The sequence below is a fragment of the Geotrypetes seraphini genome, chromosome 15 (assembly GCF_902459505.1).
Source record: "Geotrypetes seraphini chromosome 15, aGeoSer1.1, whole genome shotgun sequence".
Classification (NCBI taxonomy): domain Eukaryota; kingdom Metazoa; phylum Chordata; class Amphibia; order Gymnophiona; family Dermophiidae; genus Geotrypetes; species Geotrypetes seraphini.
This window is the reverse complement of record NC_047098.1, coordinates 25,302,244-25,326,535: the sequence shown is the minus strand read 5'-3', so window position 1 is coordinate 25,326,535 and position 24,292 is coordinate 25,302,244. Positions and strand designations below refer to the sequence as shown.

General features: G+C 41.3%; 1 protein-coding gene across 5 annotated transcripts in view; it reads left to right on the top strand.

Annotated features, from left to right (window-relative positions):
- CLSTN1 (calsyntenin 1) overlaps window positions 1–22,953 on the top strand; it is a 117,862-nt gene extending 94,909 nt beyond the window's left edge. For all 5 annotated transcript variants that reach the window (XM_033921645.1, XM_033921643.1, XM_033921647.1 and 2 more), the window contains 6 exons: window positions 2,056–2,282; window positions 10,458–10,628; window positions 10,826–10,971; window positions 12,108–12,243; window positions 12,873–13,057; window positions 19,071–22,953. In XM_033921645.1, the coding sequence (XP_033777536.1) occupies window positions 2,056–2,282; window positions 10,458–10,628; window positions 10,826–10,971; window positions 12,108–12,243; window positions 12,873–13,057; window positions 19,071–19,265 (1,060 nt within the window). In that variant the 3' untranslated portion in view covers window positions 19,266–22,953. The remainder of the gene's footprint in view (window positions 1–2,055; window positions 2,283–10,457; window positions 10,629–10,825; window positions 10,972–12,107; window positions 12,244–12,872; window positions 13,058–19,070) is intronic.
- The last annotated feature ends 1,339 nt before the right edge of the window (window positions 22,954–24,292 follow it).

Genomic DNA, 24,292 nt, shown 5'->3' with positions numbered 1-24,292 from the left:
TACCATCTCTCTCTATCCTCTGTTTCTGGTCCCATAAGCTCTCCCCCACGCCCAATATGGCACTTCTTTTCATACCCTCCCTCCCCCCAAAAAACCCCATCTCTGAACAAATCCCACTTGCTTTAATCATCTTATCCTCACTCTCTTCTTTCTAGACAGCATCTGTCCTCTCTCTATCTTCCATTGAGCATCAGCCCCTTCCATTCACTGTCTGCCCTCTCTCTCTCTCTCTCTCTCTCTCTCTCTCTCTCTCTGCCCCTTCCATTTCTCTGTCTGCTCTCTCCCCGTTCCATATGATATCTTCCCTCTTTCTGTGCTCCTTCCATAAACTGTCTATCATGTGCCCCTTCTCTCCTTTGTATATGATTCAGTTCAGCTTTACCCCCTCTCCATTTTTCTGTCTCCAGCCCTCCCCTATGCTCTGATATCTCTTTCTTCTCCTTTCCTTCCCTCCCCCATGCCCTGGTACCTCCTCTGTGGCACCTCTTCTCCCTCTGGTCTGGCATTTGTCTCCTTAGTTTCCCTTCCCTCCCCCCATGCCCTGGCATCTCTTCTCTCCTTCCAACTCCCCCTTCCCCTCCATTATCTGCCATCCCTTCTCATTCCTTTCTCTCCTTCCTTTCCCCTGGCCTAGCATGTGTCTCCTTCCCTCCCCTCCCATGCTTTGGCATCTCTCCCTCCCATGGACTTGACATCTCTCATTCCTCTCCCTTTTCCTTCTCCATCCTTCCCTCTCCCCAATTGAGTGCAGCAGCATTTCTCTTCCCCCCTTCCCTTCCCTGTGCAGAAGCAGCATTTCTCCCCCCTCACACACCCATCAGCAGCTTAGCATTCACCCCTAAATTACCCCTCAGGGCCAAGTGAAGCATTTGCTTAATACTGCTGATCCCTTACCCGTTCTCCAGCAGGGTTATGCAGAGCACTGGGTTGTTGGCCTCGTCCATGGAGCAGCTTGTATGTTCCACGTGGCCACGCACAGCAAGGGTCGGCACTTGTGCACGCCGGGGAAGGGCTCGATGGGTGCATGTTCCACCTGCAGCTGCCCCAGCCCGGCTCACTCCCAGCAGGGTCATCAGCTCCTCCTCAGTGGCCGCGTTGATGTTTGGTCACTATGGGCTCCCCAGGATCAGGCTGAAGTTACAGGCGGCGCTGAACTTGCGGCTCTGGGAGCAAAAGCTCTGCCTGCATCGTTTGCTCAAAGCTGCGGGCAGCGTCTTCCATGCGCCTCCTGCGGCTGATCTGGAAGCGTTCCCTCTGATGTCGCAATATCAGAGGGAACATTTCCGGGTCAGCCGCAAGAGGCACATAGGATCCGCTGCTCGTGGCTTTAAACAAACGTGACAGCAAGACGGAGGAGGGAGCCAGCAGAGGAAAACATTGCATCGTGAGCAGGGCCGCACAGAATTCTTCACGGGGCCGCAGGTTGGACACCCCTGATGTAAGGAGAGCTTTCAAGGGGCTTGTTGAATAGGAATGTGTGAAGAAGGTAAAGAGTGAGATAGAGAATATGGATGGGGCTTTCAGGAGGCTTGGTGGATAGCTTTCAATACCCCAAAAGGAACCCTTTTGCTCCTCAATAGGAGTTCAGCGGCCCCCTTTCCCCCCAGACCTTAGTGTAGGCAAGAATCGCTAATGCTGCCTACAATTATTTTTGTTTTGCGGGGAAGGTTTGTAGTAGAGAATGACACGGGGACAAATTTTTCCCTGTCCCTGCAGGAACTCAATTTCCACGTCCCCATGAGTTTTGTCCCTGTCCCATTCCTATAAGTTCTGCCTTAAACGCAACACCCTCGAACACTTATGATTTTAAAGTGTTTGAGGACAGAGTTTGCAGGAATGGGACACGGACGGAAAAATGAATTCCCAAGGAAAGTTTGTTTAAATGTGGTAGAGTTAATAGTTTGTGTAACTAATGCTTTTTAAATAGTTGGTTAATATTGATTTTTTTTTTTTTGGAGGAGGGGAGTCCAAAAAGTTTTGCTACCATTGCAGGTGTGAGATGAGTCTACTTATATTAATATAAATACCTGGTTTTGTGTTTTGTTATATTTATAGGTGTTTCAATGAGGAAACTTGCCTCACTGTTCCAGATGTAGATGGTTATGTGATGGTTTTACAACCAGAGGAACCCAAGATCAGCCTGAGTGGAATAGATCATTTTGCCCGCGCTGCTTCAGAATTTGAGAGCACTGAAGGGGTTACTTTATTTCCTGAGCTTCACATTATAAGCACTATCACACGAGAAGTGGCATCAGAGGGTGATGGTGAAGAAGATCCAACAGGTAAAATGCTGTTCTGTCCTCTACCTGGTATTGTGAATCTGAAACCATTATATCAGGGGTAACAACCTGCAACCCACCATTAAATTTTATGCAGCCTGCAAGACCATGGTAAGTATAGAAAGGTAACTTTGTCTTGAATCCCTGGAGAGTGTTTTCCACTATAACAGCCTCCGGAAGAGCGTTCCAGTTTTCTACCACTCTCTGGGTGAAGAAGAACTTCCTATTGTTTGTACGGAATCTATCCCCTTTTAACTTTAGAGAGGGTAAACAACCTGTCTTTATCTACTAAGTTTATTCCTTTCATTATACAGAGGCATTATAACATTCTTAATCTTGTTAACCAACCTTTTTGTTAGGTTGAAACAATTTTTATTGATGACAACCAACACAACAGGAACAGCATAGCAAACCATAACATATACTTCCTTGGGTAACAGCTAAGATAAAGAAAGGTACCATAGTCATCAGTCATTTTAACAATGTGACCCTCCTCCCCACTTCCCAACAGTCCCCCATAAAATCAAAAACTATAAGCAATAGCAAAGGGAACCCAACCTCCCGGTAATACCAAAGGGATCCTAGGAGAGCTAATAGATAGCACCCCCCCCCCCCCCATTCACTGCTGGAACCCCCCAAGAATCCAACCCTACCAACAAGTAAATAATAAAAGTATAAGTGCCTAGGAGGTTGAAAGGCAATCAGTGGAATCATATGGCTTGAGAAAAGTCTCTTCCCCCCCCTTTCACCTCCCCAACTGCACACCCTGCACAGAAGATTATCTAGTCCAGAGGCTTGGTTCTAATACCTCCACGATTACCTCTGCCCCCCCCCCTCGTACCAGTTCTAGATAACTAGCAAACAAAATGAAAATTTTTTAAAAAATAACCACAGAGAATTGCCACTCCCTAGAGGGCCCCCCCCCCCCAGCCAGGCCGATGCCAGGGCCCTACTACAAAGTATTCATTATGAGACTTCTACCCTTGGGGTTCAGGAAGTCAAGGTATGTACTCCAGGTAAGTAAAAATTGTTTCCTTCTCTTTGGATAGCCCTCCACTTCTCGGACCTCGCATAGAACCAATGTATGTACCTGATCCCTCCATTGTCAGTAAGAAGGTGGTTCCGATGAGGTCCAGAACTGCAATATGCATTTACAGGCTAGGAGATGCACCTTCCGATACATCAAAGCTCCCTTCTGGAAAGTCCCTGAAAGGCCCCCAGAACATACAACACAAACTGGTCCACAGACCCCAGATTGTACACTTACCACCACCGGTAGCATTTGCTTTAAATTCCCCTGCTTTGCGGCGCACGCCTCACTGCTCTTACTTTGTTTGCCTGCTGACGCACCCTTCCTTCACTGCAAGCTAATACTGGACTCCCTCCATTGGATTTAACTCGATTTATTTTATGATTTTTCAAGTCTCATTTTATAATCTGTGTTTTTAGTTACTATTTCAAGTTTAAATTTTATTTACCTTACAGTTAGTATTATCATTTTAAACATTTTTTAATAACTATTTCTTTTACTGCTCTATCTATTACCTTGGTTGTTTCATTTACTACAACTACTGTCTCATTTATTTCTATTGTTGTCTTTTCTGTATATCTGTCATATCTATCATTCTTTTTTTTTTTTTCCTTTTTATTTATTATGGTTGTAGTTTTTCTTCTAGTCGAAGCCAAATGTTTCTAATGTCTGTCTTCTTTAATTTTAACAGGCTCTGTTGCTCCGTAAAGGGAACGCCGCCGCGAAGCGGCGGCGCCGACAACTCCGCCCACTTACCACCACCGGTAGCATTTGCTTTAAATTCCCCTGCTTTGCGGCGCACGCCAAAGGAGCGCACCTAAGGAGCAGGTCCTGCTCCTTTATGCGCTCCTTCATGCAGCTGCTTCATTACTTCAACAAAATCTCTCCCTTTTACACACTTTATCATTTTATCCTTATCCCTTTACTAACACTATTGCTATTTACATATATCCTCTCAACTTCCTCTACCTCTCTTAATTACCCTACACCCCAATTTCCTAACTTCACAACAATGTCTTCAATTTCTACTATTTGGGGGCGTCGACCCCCTAAGAAAAACCCTTCTCCATCTACTTCTGAACCTAATGCTAGATTTTATATTACTATCCCAATCCTCCCCTCTTCCTCTTTATTCTCCACTCCAATTCATTCTTCCTTACAACTAAACATTGGCTTACTTAACGTACGATCACTTAAAAATAAACATCATCTCATACAAGACACTATTACTCAACAAAAACTTCAGATCCTCTGTCTTACAGAAATTTGGCTATCATCTGGGGAAGAAGCTTACCTAACCCAAGCCTGCCCTCCTAACTTCAAAGCTTTCTTTCACCCACGCTCAGGTAAAAGAGGAGGAGGTTTAGCTGTTATTTTTCACACTTCTATTCTTTGCCAAGCAAACACTTCAAACTCGCCCCCCACCTCCTCTGTCGAAACCCTTCAATTTTGCATTAAATCCCCTTCCTCTACTAACTATAACTTTCTTCTTGTCTATCTTCCACCTCCCGTATCAAAAACTTCACTCTCAAACCTAATTTCCATTATATCTGACTTCAACATAACGTATCCCGACTCCATAATACTCGGTGATTTTAATATCCACTTTAATTCCCCTAACCATCATAACACCTCTGAACTTTTAACGCTGATTTCTGATCTTTCATTAACCTCTCTCATTTCTTCGCCTACCCATGAAGCCGGTAATACCTTAGATATGATCTTTTGCCCTATCTCCGCTACCCATCTTTTCAAAAACTTTCAGTTCCATCCACTACCCTGGTCTGACCACTTTCTAATTAGTTGGTACTTCGAATCCCCCTCTAAACCATTAAATCTCCAAAAACAAAACATAAAAAATACTCACTTTACTCGCAATATCCAAAAAATTACTCTAACAGATATTCAGAACTCCTTCAACTTAAACCTTACAGACTTTTCTTCCCTCTCTCTCGACGAACAAACCTCTCTCTGGAATACTTCTACAACATCCCTCTTAAACTCCCTGGCACCCCAACAGGAAAAAAAGAAATCCAGTTCAAACCTAACCCCCAAAAATAAACAACAACCATGGTATAACGAGAATCTCATTCTTCTTCGCAAACAACTACGCTCTACAGAACAAAAATGGCGAAAAACACCCTCTAACAATCTCCTTATCCTATACAAAGAAAAAGCAACTCATTACAAAAACGCAATTCAACAAGCAAAAAAAGACTATTACACTAAACTTATATCAACCACCCGTAACTCTTCCACTCTCTTTAATCTTGCTCAATCCCTCTCTAAATACTCAAAAAAAAAACTACCCATAACTTCCACTCCTTCAGCTAACGAATTAATTCTTTTTTTCGATACAAAAATTAAAGACATCAGAACTCTTCTCGGACCAACCCCCCCTCCTCTCTTAACCCATACACAAAATGATTCTTCACATCTCCCATTCAGCTCGATTTCAACCTTTAAAATGCCATCTCTAACAAACTTACTCCTCATCCTGCAATCTTTAAATACTTCTAATACTCCTCTAGAGAGTATTCCTCCCTTTCTTCTTAAAAAATTTTTTTCCCACTTTGGGCCATATATCTGGGAAATGATTTCTAAATCTCTTTCTGACTGTTCTGTTCCTTCGGGTTGGAAAACTGCTCTTGTCTTTCCAAAAATTAAACAACATAATTCTGATCCCTCTCTTCCCGCAAATTATCGTCCAATTGCTAATCTTCCGTTATTATCGAAACTAACAGAAAAAATCGTTCATACTCAACTATCTGATTTCATCGAAAAAACTCACGCTTTACACCCCTGTCAAACCGGTTTTCGCTCATCACATTCAACTGAACTGTCACTGCTAGGCCTCCTATCAACTATACACTACTATCACGAACACCAAAAATCTGTCCTTCTTATATCTCTCGACCTCTCAGCAGCCTTTGATACTATTGACCATTCTCTCCTTCTAAATAGACTTAAAGACTGCGGTATCTCTGGATCAGCACTTTCATGGTTTAAATCTTACTTCACAGAACGCAGTTTCAAAGTTCAGGCAATGAACGAAACTTCAACTTCTTTAGTTCAAACCTATGGGGTTCCACAAGGTTCTATCCTATCACCTTTACTATTTAATATCTTTCTATCTCCACTTCTAACTATAGCTCAATCTATTGGATTTACTATTTTCGCCTATGCAGATGACATTCAACTCCTTCATCCAATTGACACTTCTAATACTTCTGACATTAAAAATATCAACAATAAACTGGATTCCATAAACGACTGGCTCTACACTAACAAACTTTCTCTTAATGTTAACAAATCTCGTGGACTTTTATTCTCAACTAAAAATCTTGAAACCTTACCTGAAAAAATAGCCATTAAATCAGTTCCAATCCAAATGGAAACAAAAATAAAACTTCTAGGGGTTATTATCGATAAAGACCTGTCCTTTCACGATCACATCAGTTCTATAGTAAAAACTTGCTTCTATAAACTTCGTATCATCCGCTCTTTGACTTCAATCCTACCGACCGAATCTATTACAATTCTAGTCCATTCCTTGATCATTTCTCATCTTGACTACTGTAATTCCCTCTTTAACGGTCTTCCACAAAAAGAAATCCGACGTCTTCAATTGATTCAAAATACAGCAATAAAACTCATTTATAAATTAGGAAAATATGATCACGTTACCCCAATTCTGAAAGATGCCCACTGGCTTCCTGTGGCCCATCGAATTACTTACAAAATTATTCTCCTGACCTTCAAAATAAAATCCTCCCATCTGCCTTCATTTCTACATAAACTTCTCATCCCTCAATGTTCATCTCGTACCTTAAGATCCACAAATCAAAATCTTCTTCTGATCCCCTCCATCAAAAGTTTTTATTACACACGGAAAATAAATTTCTCTGTTACTGCCCCAATGCTATGGAATTCTTTACCACAACTTCTTCGTGATGAACAACAATTAGATAAATTTAAAACAGGCTTAAAGACTTTCCTATTCCGTGATGCTTTTATTTCTGTTTAGTAGCTAACTCTCAGTCATTTTCACTCGTTCAACATCACAAATCTTATTCTAATGACTTTTCCCTTCCCAAATGTTGTTTTCCCATCCCCTCTTTCTCCCTTTTCTCTCTACATTGTAACTTTACCCTTCCATAAACCTCTTCCCTCACAATCAAGTTTGTCTAGTCTATGTCTTAATATACACTATTTATACCTCTAAATGTAGAATATTTTAACTCCCCTTCCCTATTTAATTTATATTTTTATTGTAATGTACACCGGCCAGATATTTATTTGATGGTCGGTATAGTAAAACCAAATAAACTTGAAACTTAATAATTTACCCAAATAAGTCTCTATGAGGGACCAAAAATGTTGGCTGTGCCTACAACTCCAGAAGGAGTGGGTCAGTGTATTAGGTTCCACCCCACATTTAATACAGAGAGAGGTGTCAATACTGCCCACTTTAAAGACTTGATTCTGTGAAAAGTAGGCCCGAAAAAGGACCCTAAACCTGCTCCTACCAAGCCTGGAATTACGCTAACATTCCGCAACACATCCCAGGAGCCCAGGTCCAAATGCAGCTCTATCTCCCAGTGTGATTGGATAGTGGACAAATCCAGGCGGTTAGCCAAATTAACCAAGGCTCTGTGTATGGCCAAAATAGAATAATTAGACATCTCAGAATCTGCAAAGAAATCTCTCACATGCCTCCCTATGTTCTTTCTCAATAACTCCTGTGATAGTGAGACAAGATAGTGTTTAATCTGACAATATGCAATGTATTACCCTAACTTACACCCAAAATCTCCTGGAGTTGCGTGAGAGGTTTCAACTGCTCAGATTCCTCCAAGTGTTCTATCAAATCAGCGTCAGCCCCAAGCATTGCCCATATTTGAAAGGCAAGATTCTCCCTCCCCAGATCAAACACCACTTCCCCTGGATTGGAAGTTGATCAGTCACTGCAGGATTTTCTCCCCCCCACCCCCCAAGTAAGCAAACCAGAAAGTGCCAAACAACCCACAGGGATTGCAAAAGAACACTTTGACGTAATTCCAATGGGAGGGAACTATGTGGCAAGTGTAGTAAAGAGTATATCGAATATGGGGCATATAATGCCTCTTTCAGACGGAGAGAGGTTGGTGATCTTCTTTGAGCATCCATTCCTTCAAGTGTCACAGCAAACAAGCTAAGTTATATCTCACAAAGTGGGGAATCCCCAAGCCCCCTTGCCTCCAAGAGCCCACGAGATGCACAAACTTAAGCTTTGACTTCTTGTTACTCAAAAAAAAAATCATGTCAACAATCAGTCCATCCCTCTTAAATCTCATTTCAATAGCCTTAAAGGCAGTGTTTGGAGCATATATAGCCATTTAGGAAAGATCACATTTTTTTTTTTTAAAAAAAAAGGCTACTCAACCGATCAGCGAGAGGGTGAGGTCTTTTTCTATGCCTGAAACTGCTCCTTAGTCTGATTCAAGAGCACCTCCATATTGGCAGCATACAAGTATTAAATTAATGCCAAGATATCTAATCGAATTAGTCACCCATCAGAGCGGAAAAGTAGGCCACAATTGACCCTTCACCTCCTCTGATGAGGCTAACGCCTCTGATTTGCATACACTGCCTCCATTATATGCAAATGTATTTTATGCATATTTTATTTATTTATTTATTTATTCGATTTTTTAGCCTGTCCTCCCAAAAGAGCCCAGAACGGGTTACAATGAATATATTAGTGCATTAAAATTATAAGTAAGATAGGTACTCATTGTGGATATCCTGAAAACCTGACTGGCATGGGGGTACTCCAGGATCGAGTTGAGAAACACTGCTTTAGACAACTCAGAGGCATGCTTGGAGGGGGAAGGATGTTTGTACTTAGCCTTTTTATGAATTTCCCCTGAAGAAGGCAAAGGAGGCATTGTTGTTCAAGGCATCGATGCTTTCAGTGTCAATGTCGAAGGTGCTCAGTGAGCATTGGCATCAGAGTTGGCAGACATTGTCGATGTTCTTGGTGTTCCCAATAGGCTTTTCGTATTGGGCTTGCCTGGCTTTTAGCTACCTTTTGAAGTTTTGAACAGAGGTGCAGGCAGTATCATAGTGTTCCAGACCTAGGCACTGTATACACCAGTTGTATGGGTCATTTGCCAGAATAGTCCAATTATACCGTGTGTGCCACTTAAAGTCACTTAAAGTCTTGGACATCGAGGGGAACACCACTAACGTGAGGTCAAAGAACTCGATAGTCTAGAAGGGTCAATTGAGTAAATGTTAAAAAGAAAATGGATCGACATTCCCAACATGAAAGCCCCAAGCAAAATTTGGGAAAAATCAAAAACAATTTTAAACCGAACAAAAGCAAAATGTGTCATAATCCAAGAAAAGGGACCAAGTCTTAGAAATTGAATTATTCAGCTGGCTAAGTAATCAAGAAGATGCTGATTCAATTCAACAAACCACATCTTTCTATCATTTCATTTGCCAGAGATATACCATTTCAATTAACAAATTTTTTACATATAAATAGAACCTAACTGACATTGTTGCCTTGTTTCTCAAGTAAGCGTGCACTAAGACTTAGTACCTTTTCTTAGATTGTGACACAAATAATGAAAAATTGAATGGGAAGGCAAAAAATTCAAAAGTTTGACGCACTTGGGGAGACTCCAAGAAACAGTTTCTTAGTTCTGCGGAAAACTAAGAACTGATGGTTCCACAAGCTGACGTCAGGCGGGAAGGCACCAGCACATGCACAGTATAGGCAGTCTCAAGGCTTTGAAAAAATTGTGACAGTACACTTTAATACTGTCTATACTGGGCTCCATGGATGATGTCACCCACAAGTGAGAATATGCTTGTCCTAGGATAATATGTTTTACTCATTGTTGACAGGATACTGGATTTGATGGACCTGCAGTCTGTCCTAGTATGGCAATTCTTATGTTATGTTCTTAACCTTTTTCCTCATCCCCTTTCCCTTGACCTGCAGCTTACTTACTAAACGGTATGACAAATATGCAGATCCTTGTTCATTATGAAATGAAACATTAAAAAGGATATATAAATCCATGCTGCCTTAGATGCTCAGCTACAATTGTCTTCAGCCTTGTATAATAGTTTTCTTTTTTTGCCTTATTCAGTTCAAGAGTCTCTGGTGTCTGAAGAAATTATGCACAATCTAGACATGTGTGAAGTCAAGGTGATGGGAGAAGAGCTGAACCAGGAGCAGGAGAGCCTGGAAGTGGATATGTCCCAGCTTCAACAGAAGGGCATTGAGATGAGCAGCTCCAGCCTTGGCATGATCATTACAGGTAAACAAGTCCCAGCACATATACAACATCTTTCCTCGTATTCAATTAACCTCCCTAGCCTCAGTCTCTTCAGCATAGCAACATGCATTTGTAAGGAGGTTTAGAGTGAAGAGTGAAGGCAAGGAAAAGAGGAGCTGTTCTTAAATAAAAGTATGGTCCCCCTTTTTATTGCTGTTCCTGATTTAACCTTTTCACAGGTGTTGGTACCATGACTAGCTATGAGGAGGTTCTGCACTTAATCCGATACAGAAACTGGCACACAGTCTCGCTGTTTGACAGAAAGTTCAAACTAGTCTGCTCAGAGCTGAATGGACGCTATGTCAGTAATGAGTTTAAGGTGGAGGTAAGACTGTTAAGCTTTGTCCACCCAGGGTTATTTTCTAAAAGCACTCCATGATATATTTCAGCAAATAATAACCAACAGTAAAAGGTGAAAAAGAAGGCACAGAAAAGTTGTGGTGATTAATGGCACAATGTTCCCTAAGACAGCTCTAATCTTAAACTGAACAACAGTACAGTGTTCCCCTGTGAATTTGCAGTATGCTCCAACTGCCTCTTCCTCTGCTAAAGTCAGGCTACCCCAATCAGGAGCTGTGTGTCAATCAGGATTGGTGTATCCTGACTTTAGTAACAGTGGCGGTCAGAGCATACCGCAAATGATTTTCTGAATCCGCAGGCGCCCTAGCTGCCCTCTCCTGCCTTTTGACAGACACAAAACCGCATTTGCGGTTTTTCAAAATTCACGGAACCCCCTCAAATTTCGGGGTAGTACTGTATTCTCATTGCAAGAGTTTGTTTAAATCCACATAGACCCAGATTCTCTAACCAGTACCCATTTTGTAGGCACCAGTAAGCACCCAAGTTCTTTAAAAAAAATACGCCGTTTAAAACATCACCAGAATTGCGCCTCCATGGGTGCTTTAGGCTACCTAATGCCACCGTGGGTGTGGTTAACGCCGGAAGTAGCATTAAGCGGCCTAAGGAGGCACGATTCACATCAAAGGTAGGCACTGGAAATGTAGGCCTGGAAAGCCCTGCCTACATTTCCGAAGCCTATCTTTGCTGGAAGCATGATTCTGTACCGATGCCATCACATGATTCACATGCTATTGACGGCTGCTTTTAAGGCGGCCGCTGACAACAGCACCGGTTACAAAATCCAGGCATACTATCCCAGAGCAGCTTTCTGATGCAGCATCCATGAAGGTATTTGCATTTGGTTTTTCTACACTTATGAATTGCATCTCCAATCTGCTATATGCAGTAGTCTGAGGAAGTTGGTTTTCAAGCATCAGTCAATCCCAAATCAAGAATTGGGATAGTACTAATTTCTTAGTAAGTAGGAATTGAATTGTGAACAGTTACTGCATTCAGTGTCTTAACTTCTGATTGGCTTCCTTAAACTATACCTGATGTCAGAAGTAGCTAATTGGGGAGGTCTTCACTGACCTCTAACTTAGTAATGTTCTTTGTACATAGGTGAATGTTATACATAGTGCCAGTCCGGCAGAGCATCCAAATCACATTGTTGCCCAGCCTCAGTTTGTGCATCCAATGCACCACAGTTTTGTGGATCTCTCTGGACACAACCTGGCTAACCCCCAGCCATCCTCAGGTAAAGGTGAAGTTAGTTGAGGCTATGGCTTTTATTATTCCATTCTTGTTTGTGTTAAATGATGTAGGAATAATTTGTATATCTGCCTATGTTTTGTCTCTTATCATGCTCCCTTTTCTTAAATATTTTCACTTCCTTCTCCCTTTTTTCCACATTATTAAAATTGGAATAGGTATGGGGGAGGGATATACAGAGCATCAAGTGAGACTTTGATTATATATACAGTCTTGCATCTAAGCATAGTAAGGCCCAACCCTTCTTAGTATCTGAGCTTAAAGAGACTCTAAGGGCTAGAGTTCAATAGGAAAACTCTTCAAATGCCCTGGCTCTTTTCCAAGGGATGTCCTACTCTGTAATACCAGAGCTCACCGTGGCCTTGTCTACTCTTTGGGACATCAGTAGTCTAAATTCCATTAAAGTCTTTCTCTTAACATTAAAAAGACTATTAGGGTCAGAAATATATTTCTTTAATGTAAATCTAGAATGCTTTGAATATAAATGTCCTGAGCCAGTTGAATATTGTACTAGATGTCCTGAATCAGTAGAATTATCTGGCTTTGATTTGTGAGAGGATCTGTCATTGTCTGGTTTTTTTGTTTTTTTTTTGTTTCTTCTGGGTTTTGCGCTAGTTGTTCCCAGTGCTGCCACCATTGTTATCGTGGTTTGTGTCAGTTTTCTGGTTTTCATGATTATTCTGGGAGTATTTCGCATCCGAGCTGCACACCAGAAGACTATACGAGACCAAGATAGTGGAAAAGAAAATGAGATGGACTGGGATGACTCTGCCCTGACTATCACCGTCAATCCTATGGAGGTAAAGTATGAGATCACTATCAAAACAGACACCTAGCAAGTGAGTATGCATGCACTCAAATCAGCTTATAAATATATACATCGTTACTAAATTTGAACACTGGGAAATACTGCAGATAATAATAATAATAATAACAGTTTATATATCGCAGGACCGTGAAGTTCTATGCGGTTTACAATTTTTAGAAATGTTACAGATTAGAAATGTTACAGATTAAATGGAATAAACAAAGTACAGACAAAATGAACTCATAAAAATTGTCAGTATGCACATTGTTTATGTAATTCTACTTTTGATTACAATGCTTAATTCTATCAATCTGTTTTAGCAAAATAATGAGGATGCATTCTAGAAATCAAACATTTTGTACATAAAGTAGCATTAAAAATTCTTAAGCCTCAGTGTACACAGTTGTGTAAGTCAGATGCTTCCCATGCTAAAGAGAGAAATATGCAAACAAGAGAGGTGATACTTATCCTGGTGAAGTTGGAGTGGATTGCCTAAGTCCCTGGGAGATTCAGCGACATCTTTTTTTTTTTTTCTTCCTGGATTGCAGCAGTTGATAGGGCCATTACCATCAGGCATCTATGGAGTCGTCCTGATGACGCATTGAGGTCCTTATTTTCTACTTGAAAAAGATGCCACCTCTGAACAGTAAGAGGTGATACTTGTCCTGGTGAAGTTGGAGTAGATTGCTTAAGCCCATGGGAGATTCAGCAACATCTTTTTTTCCTTCCTGGATCATAGTAACATAAAACATAGTAACATAGTAGATGACAGCAGATAAAGACCTGAATCGTCCAACCAGTCTGCCCAACCTGATTCAATTTAAATTTTTTAATTTTTTTCTTAGCTATTTCTGGGCAAGAATCCAAAGCTCTATCCGGTACTGTGCTTGGGTTCCAACTGCCGAAATCTCTGTTAAAACCTACTCTAGCCCATCTACACCCTCCCAGCCACTGAAGCCCTCCCCAGCCCATCCCCCACCAAACAGCCATACACAGACCATGCAAGTCTGCCCAGTACTGGCCTTAGTTCAATATTTAATATTATTTTCTGATTCTAGATCCTCTGTGTTATGAGGAATATAGATGAGTAAGAGTAAGAACAGTTACATGGATATTTAAGGTAATTTCCTTTTTTCCCGTTGTATAATGGGGAAAAAAGGTAAAAACTAAAAGTTCTACTCCTGCTTCATCTGGCCCAATGGATCGTCATGGGATAGACACGAGGGATCTCTTAGAGAGAGGAAGAAATAATGGTTACTGCAGATGGGCAGACTGGATGGGCCATTTGACCTTTATCTGTTATCATGTTTCTATGTATCTTTAGACAGGGATTCAGGGGATGAAAGTTCAGTCTTGATCCCCTTACTGTCTTAAAGCAAGGCTTCCCTGATGGGAAATTTGACCTCCTGTGTTGAGGATCAGAATGGAGTCCTGGCCGCAGACCTGGGAGAGGATCCCTCCATATGGCGGCTGTTCAAGACTTCAGCTCTACCAGACATTATTACTGAGTCTCTTTGTGAGTTCAATATTGATCTGCCTCAGCAGGTGTCTGATCTAAGCCCACTTCCTTTCCATGGCACCCAGACATGAAACTCCTGGTTACAGAGCCCTGGAGGTCCCAGAAGGCTCCCTACAAAGGGGAGAAAGCCATGACTAGGCTATAACCATTCCATATACTCCATTACGAACATTAAGATCATTACAAGATATTAGGTTGGTTTTACCATCAGTCAGAAGGAGTAAATGGGAATTTACCCATTCAAAGGTGTTTTTTTAAATTTAGCATCAAAGTCTCTGGAACTAGCTTCCTATTCAGATTTGGTTGGAAATGAATTTTAAAGCTTTTAAAACATTTTTTGAAATCTAGCATTTTTTTCAATCTAGCATTTGGGCAGGACATTCCTCAGAATGACCGTATTTATTGATCATTTGTATTTATCTATTCCGGGTGGGATTTAAGAATTAATCTGCATAAGAATCTGCAAACAACAACAACATAAAATGGTATTTCTGTTAAAGATAGATCTTTTCTTTTGATATATTGTATTATAAACCACCATGAACAGTTGTATACTATGGCAGTATATCAAATTTTAATAAACATAAACATATCCTATGGATCAAGAGTTCCAGCAAATGTTTGCTATGCCAAAGGTAGACTACCTGGTGGTACAGGTGACTCCTTACCCAGTGAGGGCGTTGTGCTAAAGGATACGGTCCTCGGGAGGCAGTTTGAGGCCTTAGCCCTAAGAGTTAAGGCAGTGTCAGCTGCTTCTTTTGTAGCACACGGCTGTGAACCCTGGACATGACATCAGCTGAGCCATTACCTCAACTCGTACTGGCAGCGGTGGACTATTGGCTGACACATTTTATGATGTACTTAGAGTCATGGTGAGAGTCTCTGCTTATTCCATCTCTGCCCGACGCATGCTGTGGATCATGGGCGAGGGATTCAACTCCAAGGCTATGTTTAGCAGGCTGCCCTTCAAAGGACAGATGCTTTTTGGCAAAGGCCTGGATGATCTTATGCCCAGTGTGCAAGATCGTCATCCCAAGTCCTTACCGGACAGCAGACCTTGAGTGGCTAGAAGCCAGAACCGGAGCTCCTCTCGGGAGTCCTGAAGATTTTGCCAGTATGCCTCAGGAGGCTTATCTCAGAGAACCTATCAAGATCCAGTCAGAGATATTCTGGAAGTTGGAAAATTCAAAATACAGTCCTCTGGGCCACAACCAGCAGCCAAGAAGCTACAATAATGCCAGGTCTTCAGCCACCCTGCAGAAAATTGTAGATTGGCTCTCGGACTTTCTGAAGGCTTGGGAAAGTATAACAACAGATCTTAGGGTCTTAGATACTGTCAGAGAAGGTTACTAGATGGTTTGCATATCCTCTGACTGACTGGTTCATGGATGTTCCATTGGGCCGACCTGATCGGGCTGTGCAAGTCTGGGCAACATTAAACAGATTGCTGGATATTCAAGCCATAAAACCAGTTCTGGAAGAACGCTTGGGCAGATACTTAATATACTTTGTCATGCCCAAGAAAGATTCTGACGACTGGAGGCTCATTCTGGATCTCAAACATGTCAATGCGGCCCTGAGTGTTCCGCATTTCCAGATGAAGACTGAGGTCTGTCATTGCAGCAGTCCAGCCAGGAGATCTGGCCACCTTGGATTTGACAGAAGCTTATCACCACATTATAATTTTCCTGGCATACAGAAAGTTTCTGAGAGTTCACGTGTTGGAGAATCACTGTCAATTCTGAGCTCTACAATTTGGGCTGGCAATGGCATCCTGGATGTTCACCAAAGTGATGGTAGTGGTAGTAGCTCATCTCCTCAGGGCGGCTGGCTAGTTCATCCTGATCTAGATTGGCTCATCAGAGCCTCCTCTTAAGAAGAAGGAGAAAGAGCAGTGTCTGCAGTTGTTCAAATTTTGCAGAATCTGGACTGGATTGTAAACTTTCAAAAGAGCCAATTGTTCCCCACTCATTCTTTGGAATACTTTATTTATTTATTCAATTTTCTATACCGTTCTCCCAGAGGAGCTCAGAATGGTTTACATGAATTTATTAGGTACTCAAGCATTTTTCCCTGTCTGTCCCGGCGGGCTCACAATCTGTCTAATGTACCTGGGGCAGTGGGGGGATTGAGTGACTTGCCCAGGGTCACAAGGAGCAGCGTGGGCTATAGCTTTAACCAGTGTGCCTCTCCTAGGATACTCTCCTGGGAGTTCTCTTCAATACATCAGATGGCTGAGGTTTTCTACCAGAGGCAAGCAGACAGAAGCTTTGGGAGCAAATTTCGAATCTCCTGTCACAGCCAGGCACTACCTACAGGTTCTGGGCTCAGTGGCGGTTGCATGGTTTAGAATGAATTGAAGTGGGCAGCAGACTCCTGTAAGAAGAAGGTGGTTTTGAAAGCTGTGATTGACAGCTTTTTGCAGTATGCTCACGAGAATGAACAGAGTATCCTAAGGTTCAGTATACCATTCCTGAGGAGGGTACTGTGCTCCACCTTAATGGGATGTCCTTCTACAGTTTGCGGTAAATGGGAATCAACAGCTCAAGTATGGACTCTTGTGTATCCTAATAGAACCCAGATTACTGAGGTAAGAACCTAATCTGTCATTACTTACCTGTAACAGGTATTATCCAAGGACAGCAGATAGATATTCTCAAAGCCCACCCACCTCCCCTTCTTGGTTTCTTAGCTTTGTTACAGAACTGATGGTCCCTTGAGATGGCAGTCGGCGGGAAGGCGCATGCTCAGTATGGGCAGCCTTTAAGTTCTTAAAAGTGACAGTTCACTTTAGACAGTCTGTGCCAGATTCTGTCGATGACATCACCAACATGTCCTTAAATAACACATGTTACAGGTAAGTGTGCTTTTCTAGGGTTCCTTCTGTAATCATTATTAGTGTTGTGATGCTCAGACTTGTATCACTGTCTTTGCCATAGCACTGTTGGACTCCATTCAAACCTAGACCATTTTAAATCAAGTTTCAAGAATGGGTGGGGCTGTCTGCCCATGGAAATATGTCTGATACTCTCCCAGCACTGCAGCATTCCCAGCCAGAGGAGGAAGTGACATCAGTGCTATGAGTTTAGTGCTAGGGAGCACCCTGCCTTTGAACTTGATGACATTCTAAAGACAGTATTATCAGCACCAGGGAGGAATGCTCGTTATAGATGCCTTTTCTACTGGCTCAAGAATGCCTTGGTTTAATCCTCTGGTGATTTTTACAGCTTCTTATCTCTTTTATTATGAGAGTCAGAGCAAAAGTATTTAGTATTTTGAGTAGCATTTAAACTGTGATATAGTTTCTGGCATTTGGTAAATCAAATGGGTTATATTTTACTCAGTTTTGAAAGGAAATTTGCTCAAATTAACTTAGATAACTGAGTGATAACTTGATAGACTGTGATTAAAAAATGCCTGAAGGGAATTGTCATTCAGTGGAATACAGGAATGCCTGTACAGGCTCAAAAAGCATTTTCCAAAGTTTTCTGAGCTCTGGGAGGCTAGACCTGAATGAGCTCCATATTGGTGACATCATCAGTTTTGTAACTAGCAATATTTGCTGTCCATGGGCAGTTTTAAAAGTGTAATTTTAAATGTATGTGACATTACTGTGCATATAGAATTTTGTTTTTATTGTTTCCATGTTTTGGATAACCAAGAGATAAAAGTTAATTTAACTCATTGGCCCACCGATACCATACCTAAGACATGAATGTGGACAACTTGGGCCATCTATACATATAAATAGTGCCATTCTGAGACTGTCATTTATACATTTATGTAAATGCCATGCAAGGCTTTAAAATGTATCTAATGGCAATCCAACTGAGCTGAACTGAGCAAGCTTTCTCTTAATCAGCTTCAGCATATACTTCTCTTTATAACCCAGAAAATCATAAAGGAGGTGGTTTCTGCTTTCACTTTCCAGGGTATTAGGTCAGCGGTGGACCCAGTCAAGTGCTACAAAATGTGTTAGCAGTGCTTTCATGTCTTGCCATACCTGGAGGGGTGCAAATACAAGTCCAGCGTATTTTCCAATAGAAAAACCCAATAAGATTGAGTTGACGGATTGCAGGAACCAGAAAGCGGCCATACAGAAGATTCTGTTGCTCTTCTGGACTGCCTTTGAGCCTCATGCCTCAAACAACATAAATGTTTATTCTCTTGTACTCTTTCAGTTATCTCCGATCTCCTATCTTCATAGAATGTGTTGGTAACAGCAGATAACACTTAGAAGTGTATACTTCAGTATTGCTCTCTGCCTAGCAATCTTCTTCCCTCCCTTCCTTAGCCACATCTGATGAGCTATAGGCCTAGCCCCTCTATAATGTTTCTTGGCTTTCTTTCTGTTTCTCGAGTTCTGTAACAAATGTGTTACAAATAGGGATCTGAGGCTTGCTTTATAAGTTATGATTATATATATCACCATAATGATGGAAGGGAGATTAGTAACTGGAGGTTAATATGTTTGAATGTTCCACAGACCTATGAAGATCAGCACAGCAGCGAGGAGGAAGAGGAGGAAGAAGAAGAGGAAAGTGAGGAGGGAGAGGAAGAAGAAGACATCACCAGTGCAGAATCAGAAAGCAGTGAAGAGGAGGAAGGTGAACAGGAAGATCAACAGAATGTTAATAGACAGCAGCAGCTGGAGTGGGATGACTCAACTCTCAGCTATTGATTTCAAGACCTCCATTCCATTGTCTCTAGAAGACAACACTATTCCACACTCCATTCTTCCCAGGAATACATCTGAGACATATTACACAAACATTTGTGTTGTATTGGCTAGTTTCTACTACTCTGTGTAGTTGACCCCTTTTTTGCCTGTAGCATTCCCTGGGACTAGGACTGTGTTTTTTTGCCCTTGGCCCCACTGTGCACTTTTTCTTCATCGTCTTGCATAAGGGACTCTTCCAATGGATAAAGTTTGCACACACATTGCTGGACTTTTTCGTTGCCCAGTGGATCTGCTTTGGATTCATTCCTCTTTCCTGATCACTGTTGGCATTTGGAGTCTCTGACTAAAGTCAGTTCCTGGTTTCTTTTCCTTTCTCCAAATTTAAAGCATGTGACAAGTGGCAGAAATGGGTCAATATGTAAAAGATACTTTTTACAAATTTGTAAATATGTTGGAATCCTTGTAATTATGTCATTTGTGCTAGTGAAATCAAGCTTTTGGGTTTATGTGGCCCAAGAATTGTTAAGCTAAGCGGAGTGGCCGCTTTTGCTTACACAGCCATCTGGACTCCCCTGTTGCAGAGGAAGCAGATGTCCTTACATTGGTGGAAAGGCATTTTTTTTCTTGGTAGAGCCAAAGTTGGCTACTCTTAACCTTTGGTTCATGCTTCATTTGGAGGGTGAGTAGTAGAGCATACATGCTCCTGTGGCCGAGTGGGATGGTGTGGGGGTTCCTGCCATAGCTTGAACTGCCACTTATTTCATAGTATGCAAAGTTGTGGCTGTATGCTGGTTAATATTTTGTGTCAGAAAAAAAACAGAGATGTCATAACCTGTCTTCAGCCACCTACTACTCTCAGTAAATGAGCATTCTGAAGGTTTGTGGGGAGAGGGAGGAAATGAGCACCTCTTTGGGGTTCCTAGCTGGTAGCAAACACTCCAGCATGATCTTTCTAGTTCCTTGTACATTAACCTGTGCTATTGGTGTATTAGGTGGATTGGTTACATTTTTAGTAATATTATTTTTTCTGCCTGTGAAATTATAGTTGTAAATTGTATAAAATGAAGAATCTTGTGAATCAAGTTGATAATGTGTTCCAAGAATGCTTGGCTTTAGGCCAGTGGATTATCAAAGAAACCCTATCCGACTGGGAGATGGATGATTGAAGGGTTTTCTAGATAGTAAGGAAAATGAATTATACCCCCCACAGTGGTGACTGCTATCTATTAGTTAATATGTGTTGAGTTTAGGCACGTCCTAGTTTAGATTTTACATGTCTAATTGTGGGCCAGAAAGTGGTTGAAAATAAAATCATGAAAAGACTAAAAGAATCCATGAGTAAGTCAGAGGATGACCCTTCTTAGATGGATGAAGTAAATTAGACTTTCTATAATCTAGATGCAAGCTGTTGGAGCTTGAAATGTTCCATACTGCAATATGGGGAATGTACATTGTGTTCCCAGCTTTCACCTCATAGGTGAAGCAGGACAAGAGTGAGTAGAATGCTGTCTTTCCAGGTAGATCATATACTTGAAAGATGGCAGGGGGTATTGGAAACACCCACGTGTATACGCTGCTTAGTTATTTTAATGTAAAATTTTAGATTTCTTAATAAATTTTAACTACCTTTATGTGGTAATATAACTGCTAGTTTTAAGTAAACTGGGAGTACATAACTTATGCGTGATGGTTGTCCTCTGTTGCTGTCAGTGTGTAGAAGGTTAATCATTCCATTGACTTCACTAGCTGCTATGTTTAGCCTAAAACTGATCACATTAAAACACACTCCCTAAGAAAGTGTGAAATTTAATAGCTGTGTAGCCACTGTGGGTAATGTGTTTCAGATTTATGTATTGGTGATAGGTCAGTTCCATCATAACTACAATAAAATTCTGATTCTGTAACTGTATGACTATTTCAGAGAGTCCAAGTAACAAGCACATTTTGCCCCAGAAAAAAGACCTTGGAATAACTTATACCTAACATTGTACCTTCATCATAGTTAATAGATACTGATCTTGTCACCATGTGTAGTAAGGAAAAACAGATTTTGCTTCTGGACTCAGGAAAAAGATTAGTTAGTGCAATAATATAGCTACAGCCCTATACCTACAATGGATGCCTAATAATCCCAGTAGGCTTTCAGACAGTAGGAATTTTAGCATACAGGTTGCATTATATAAATAATGAAATAAGCCCCAATACTCTTGTTAATGTATTTATTGCCAAAATAATAAACTATAAAAGTACTGTATATACTCAAGTATAAACCGAGAATTTTTTGAGCCAAAAAAGGCTCAAAAATTGGTATCTCAGTTTATATTTGAGTACGCACTTGATGACAGCACTTTTGTCATCCCCTCCCCACCCAATGACTGGTGCTGTTGTCCACCACTCCCCTCCCCTTCCCTCCCCATTGGCACTACTGTCCTCCACTCTCCCTAAAGCTCGGTGCTACTGCTGTGCACCACCCCCACCAGCATTGTGCTTACTATTCTGCTCACTGAAGCTGACATAAGTTTTCTGTGCTGGACTAGTGCAGGGCCTTGAGCATCTGTGCATGCTCAAAGCCTACCGGCTTTCACCCTATTCAAAATCCCAGAGTGAGAGCTGGCAAGCTAAAGGCCTTGCGCCAGCCCGGCATAGAACAATTGGTGTGTGCTTCAGTTAGTACCAGAACGCTAAGGGCAGTGGTAGTCGAGGTGGAAGACAGTAGCACCAGTCATCACAGGGGGTGGGGGGAGGATAGAAGCAGCAGGCAAAGGAGGTAGGTCCTGCTAATAAAATCCAGTAATCGAGTATATACGTTATCCGGTACAATAAGTTCAATAAAACTAAGGTAAAGTGCAGCAACTCACTGAAAGGTCACATGGCCACCTGCAGTGCTGTTTTCAGTTCTTTTTAAATGGAAAGAGCACTTCCATTTGGCACACATGGAATTGGACTAGATAGGTACACATCCATCTTCACAGATATATACAAACGATAAACTTTTGCAGCGATTACATTAGCCTACTGCCTTTTGCTAGAAGCCTGCTTTAAAAAAACACCAAGTACAAAACTTTTTAGCAAAAAGAAAAAAACCTGTAATTTACAAAATAATTTAATATACTTTGTATGTGTCTTTGTTTATAACAGCAACTGTTAAATCAGCCCCTGAGTAGGTTCTTCAGCCATTTTACAGGGCTTTAGCACCACACTTTATTCGCTAACCAACCTGAGAAGTGAATCAAAATAGTCACTGAAAGGCAATCTGCATGTACATAGACCTGTACAGTGGCATGAGAACCTAGGGAGCTGGGTACAATTCCCACTGCAGCTCCTTGTGACTTTGGGCAAGTCACTTAACTTTCATTGCCCCAGGAACAAATAAGTACCTGTATATAATAAGTAAAACCGCTTTGATTGTAACCACAGAAAAAGTGGTTTAGACAGGCAGAATTAGTAATTATGTCTTGAACAACTAAAAACTTAGGCTGTTCGTTCAGTGAAAAAATGTTTCATGAATAATCTCCCCACCTTGATTTGTCTTTCACAATTAAAAGAACAATCCCAGGCAAAAATACACATTTTTGTTGCAGATCTATGATTGTCACCTAATTTGTTGTATACAAAATTCTGTAAACATTTCCAAAATTGTATAACTATCATATCCATTTTAAACAGAATAAACCATCCTGAATTCCTATTGTGAACCAGAAAGGGTCCTTGCGCTGTCAATTCAGAAGTGCAGTAATGAAACAGACAAAGGCAGTGCAGTACTCACTGCCATAAGTAAAACTTCTCTGCCTAACAAACTACTTCCATTCATTAGAATATACATATTAAACCCACTGGGGATACACAAAAGTTAAGGCAGGCTGCTTTCTGAAATACTTTCATATATAAATACAGATGTGGATTGGCTCCCTGTCCCCATAAGAGTCCCTTGTCAAATTTTATGTGGGCAAAAACACTGCTATACACGTAGTCACTTCATAAGCTTTTTCTTCCCTTCAGAAAGGTTTTACAAGAAGCATTCACCTTGTATATTAGTGCAGTTGGTATGAAAAGAGCCATGTGTTCATACACAGGCATCAACTGAGCATGGATTTGGCAAATAAGTTGTACACTGCTGCTAGACACTAGAAACAGCTAACTTAATGGATTGGACATGGTGAATATTAACAAAATCCACAGCTGTGTCAATGACAATCCAACAGGAAGATTGTGGCAGACACCAAGTACCATCTTGTACTGCTGCAAGTCACCCCAGGTATCCCTGGAATGGCAATACTGTACTGTACAGACTATACTAACAAATGTAAAGCCATAAAATATACAACACTTAACAAGTTTTCCTTGCATAATATAAAAACATATCTACTTTATAACAAATACTATGTACAAGATCATATAACAAGTTAGGCTATCTACTTTCATCGGTGCCATGGTCATAGAAATGCTCTGCATCTATAACTAAGAGCACTTTCCTGAGTGTCCTTCCAGACTGGCCTAGAGAACACTGATGGTAGTGCAGGTAGAGACTGAAAACTCTTGATTTGCTAGTGAGCCAATAAATATCCTGTTAAGTCTTTAACAGAATCGGTATTTCTCACTCTCCAGCAGGTGGTAGACATGGTGAGCTTTTCATTCTCGGTGTGGAGGAGCAGGTGCTAGATCCTTCTTTTTGGTAGGTTTCTGATATTACTCTTCTAGTTTTTATTTTTTTAAAAAAGGTTTCTGTGCTCACTTTACCTTTTGCAGGCTGCCTTGCTGGGACTGAGCCCGAGAGGGTTCTCCAGTGCCCTGGAGGTGCTACAGTTGAGTGGTCAAGTCCCTCTCACCCCATCCTGCCAATCTGCTAGGGAGTTGATTTTCTGCTCTGTGCCTTGGCTCCCTCACGGGAGGATAGCCTCTAATGCTGCAGGGGAACAGTTACTGAGACAAAATCCCCACAAAAAACAAATACAAAAATGACACCAAAGGCAAGACAGACCTGACTGGCATAGTTGCTATCCTGGACTGTCTCCTCACAGATCCGCCTT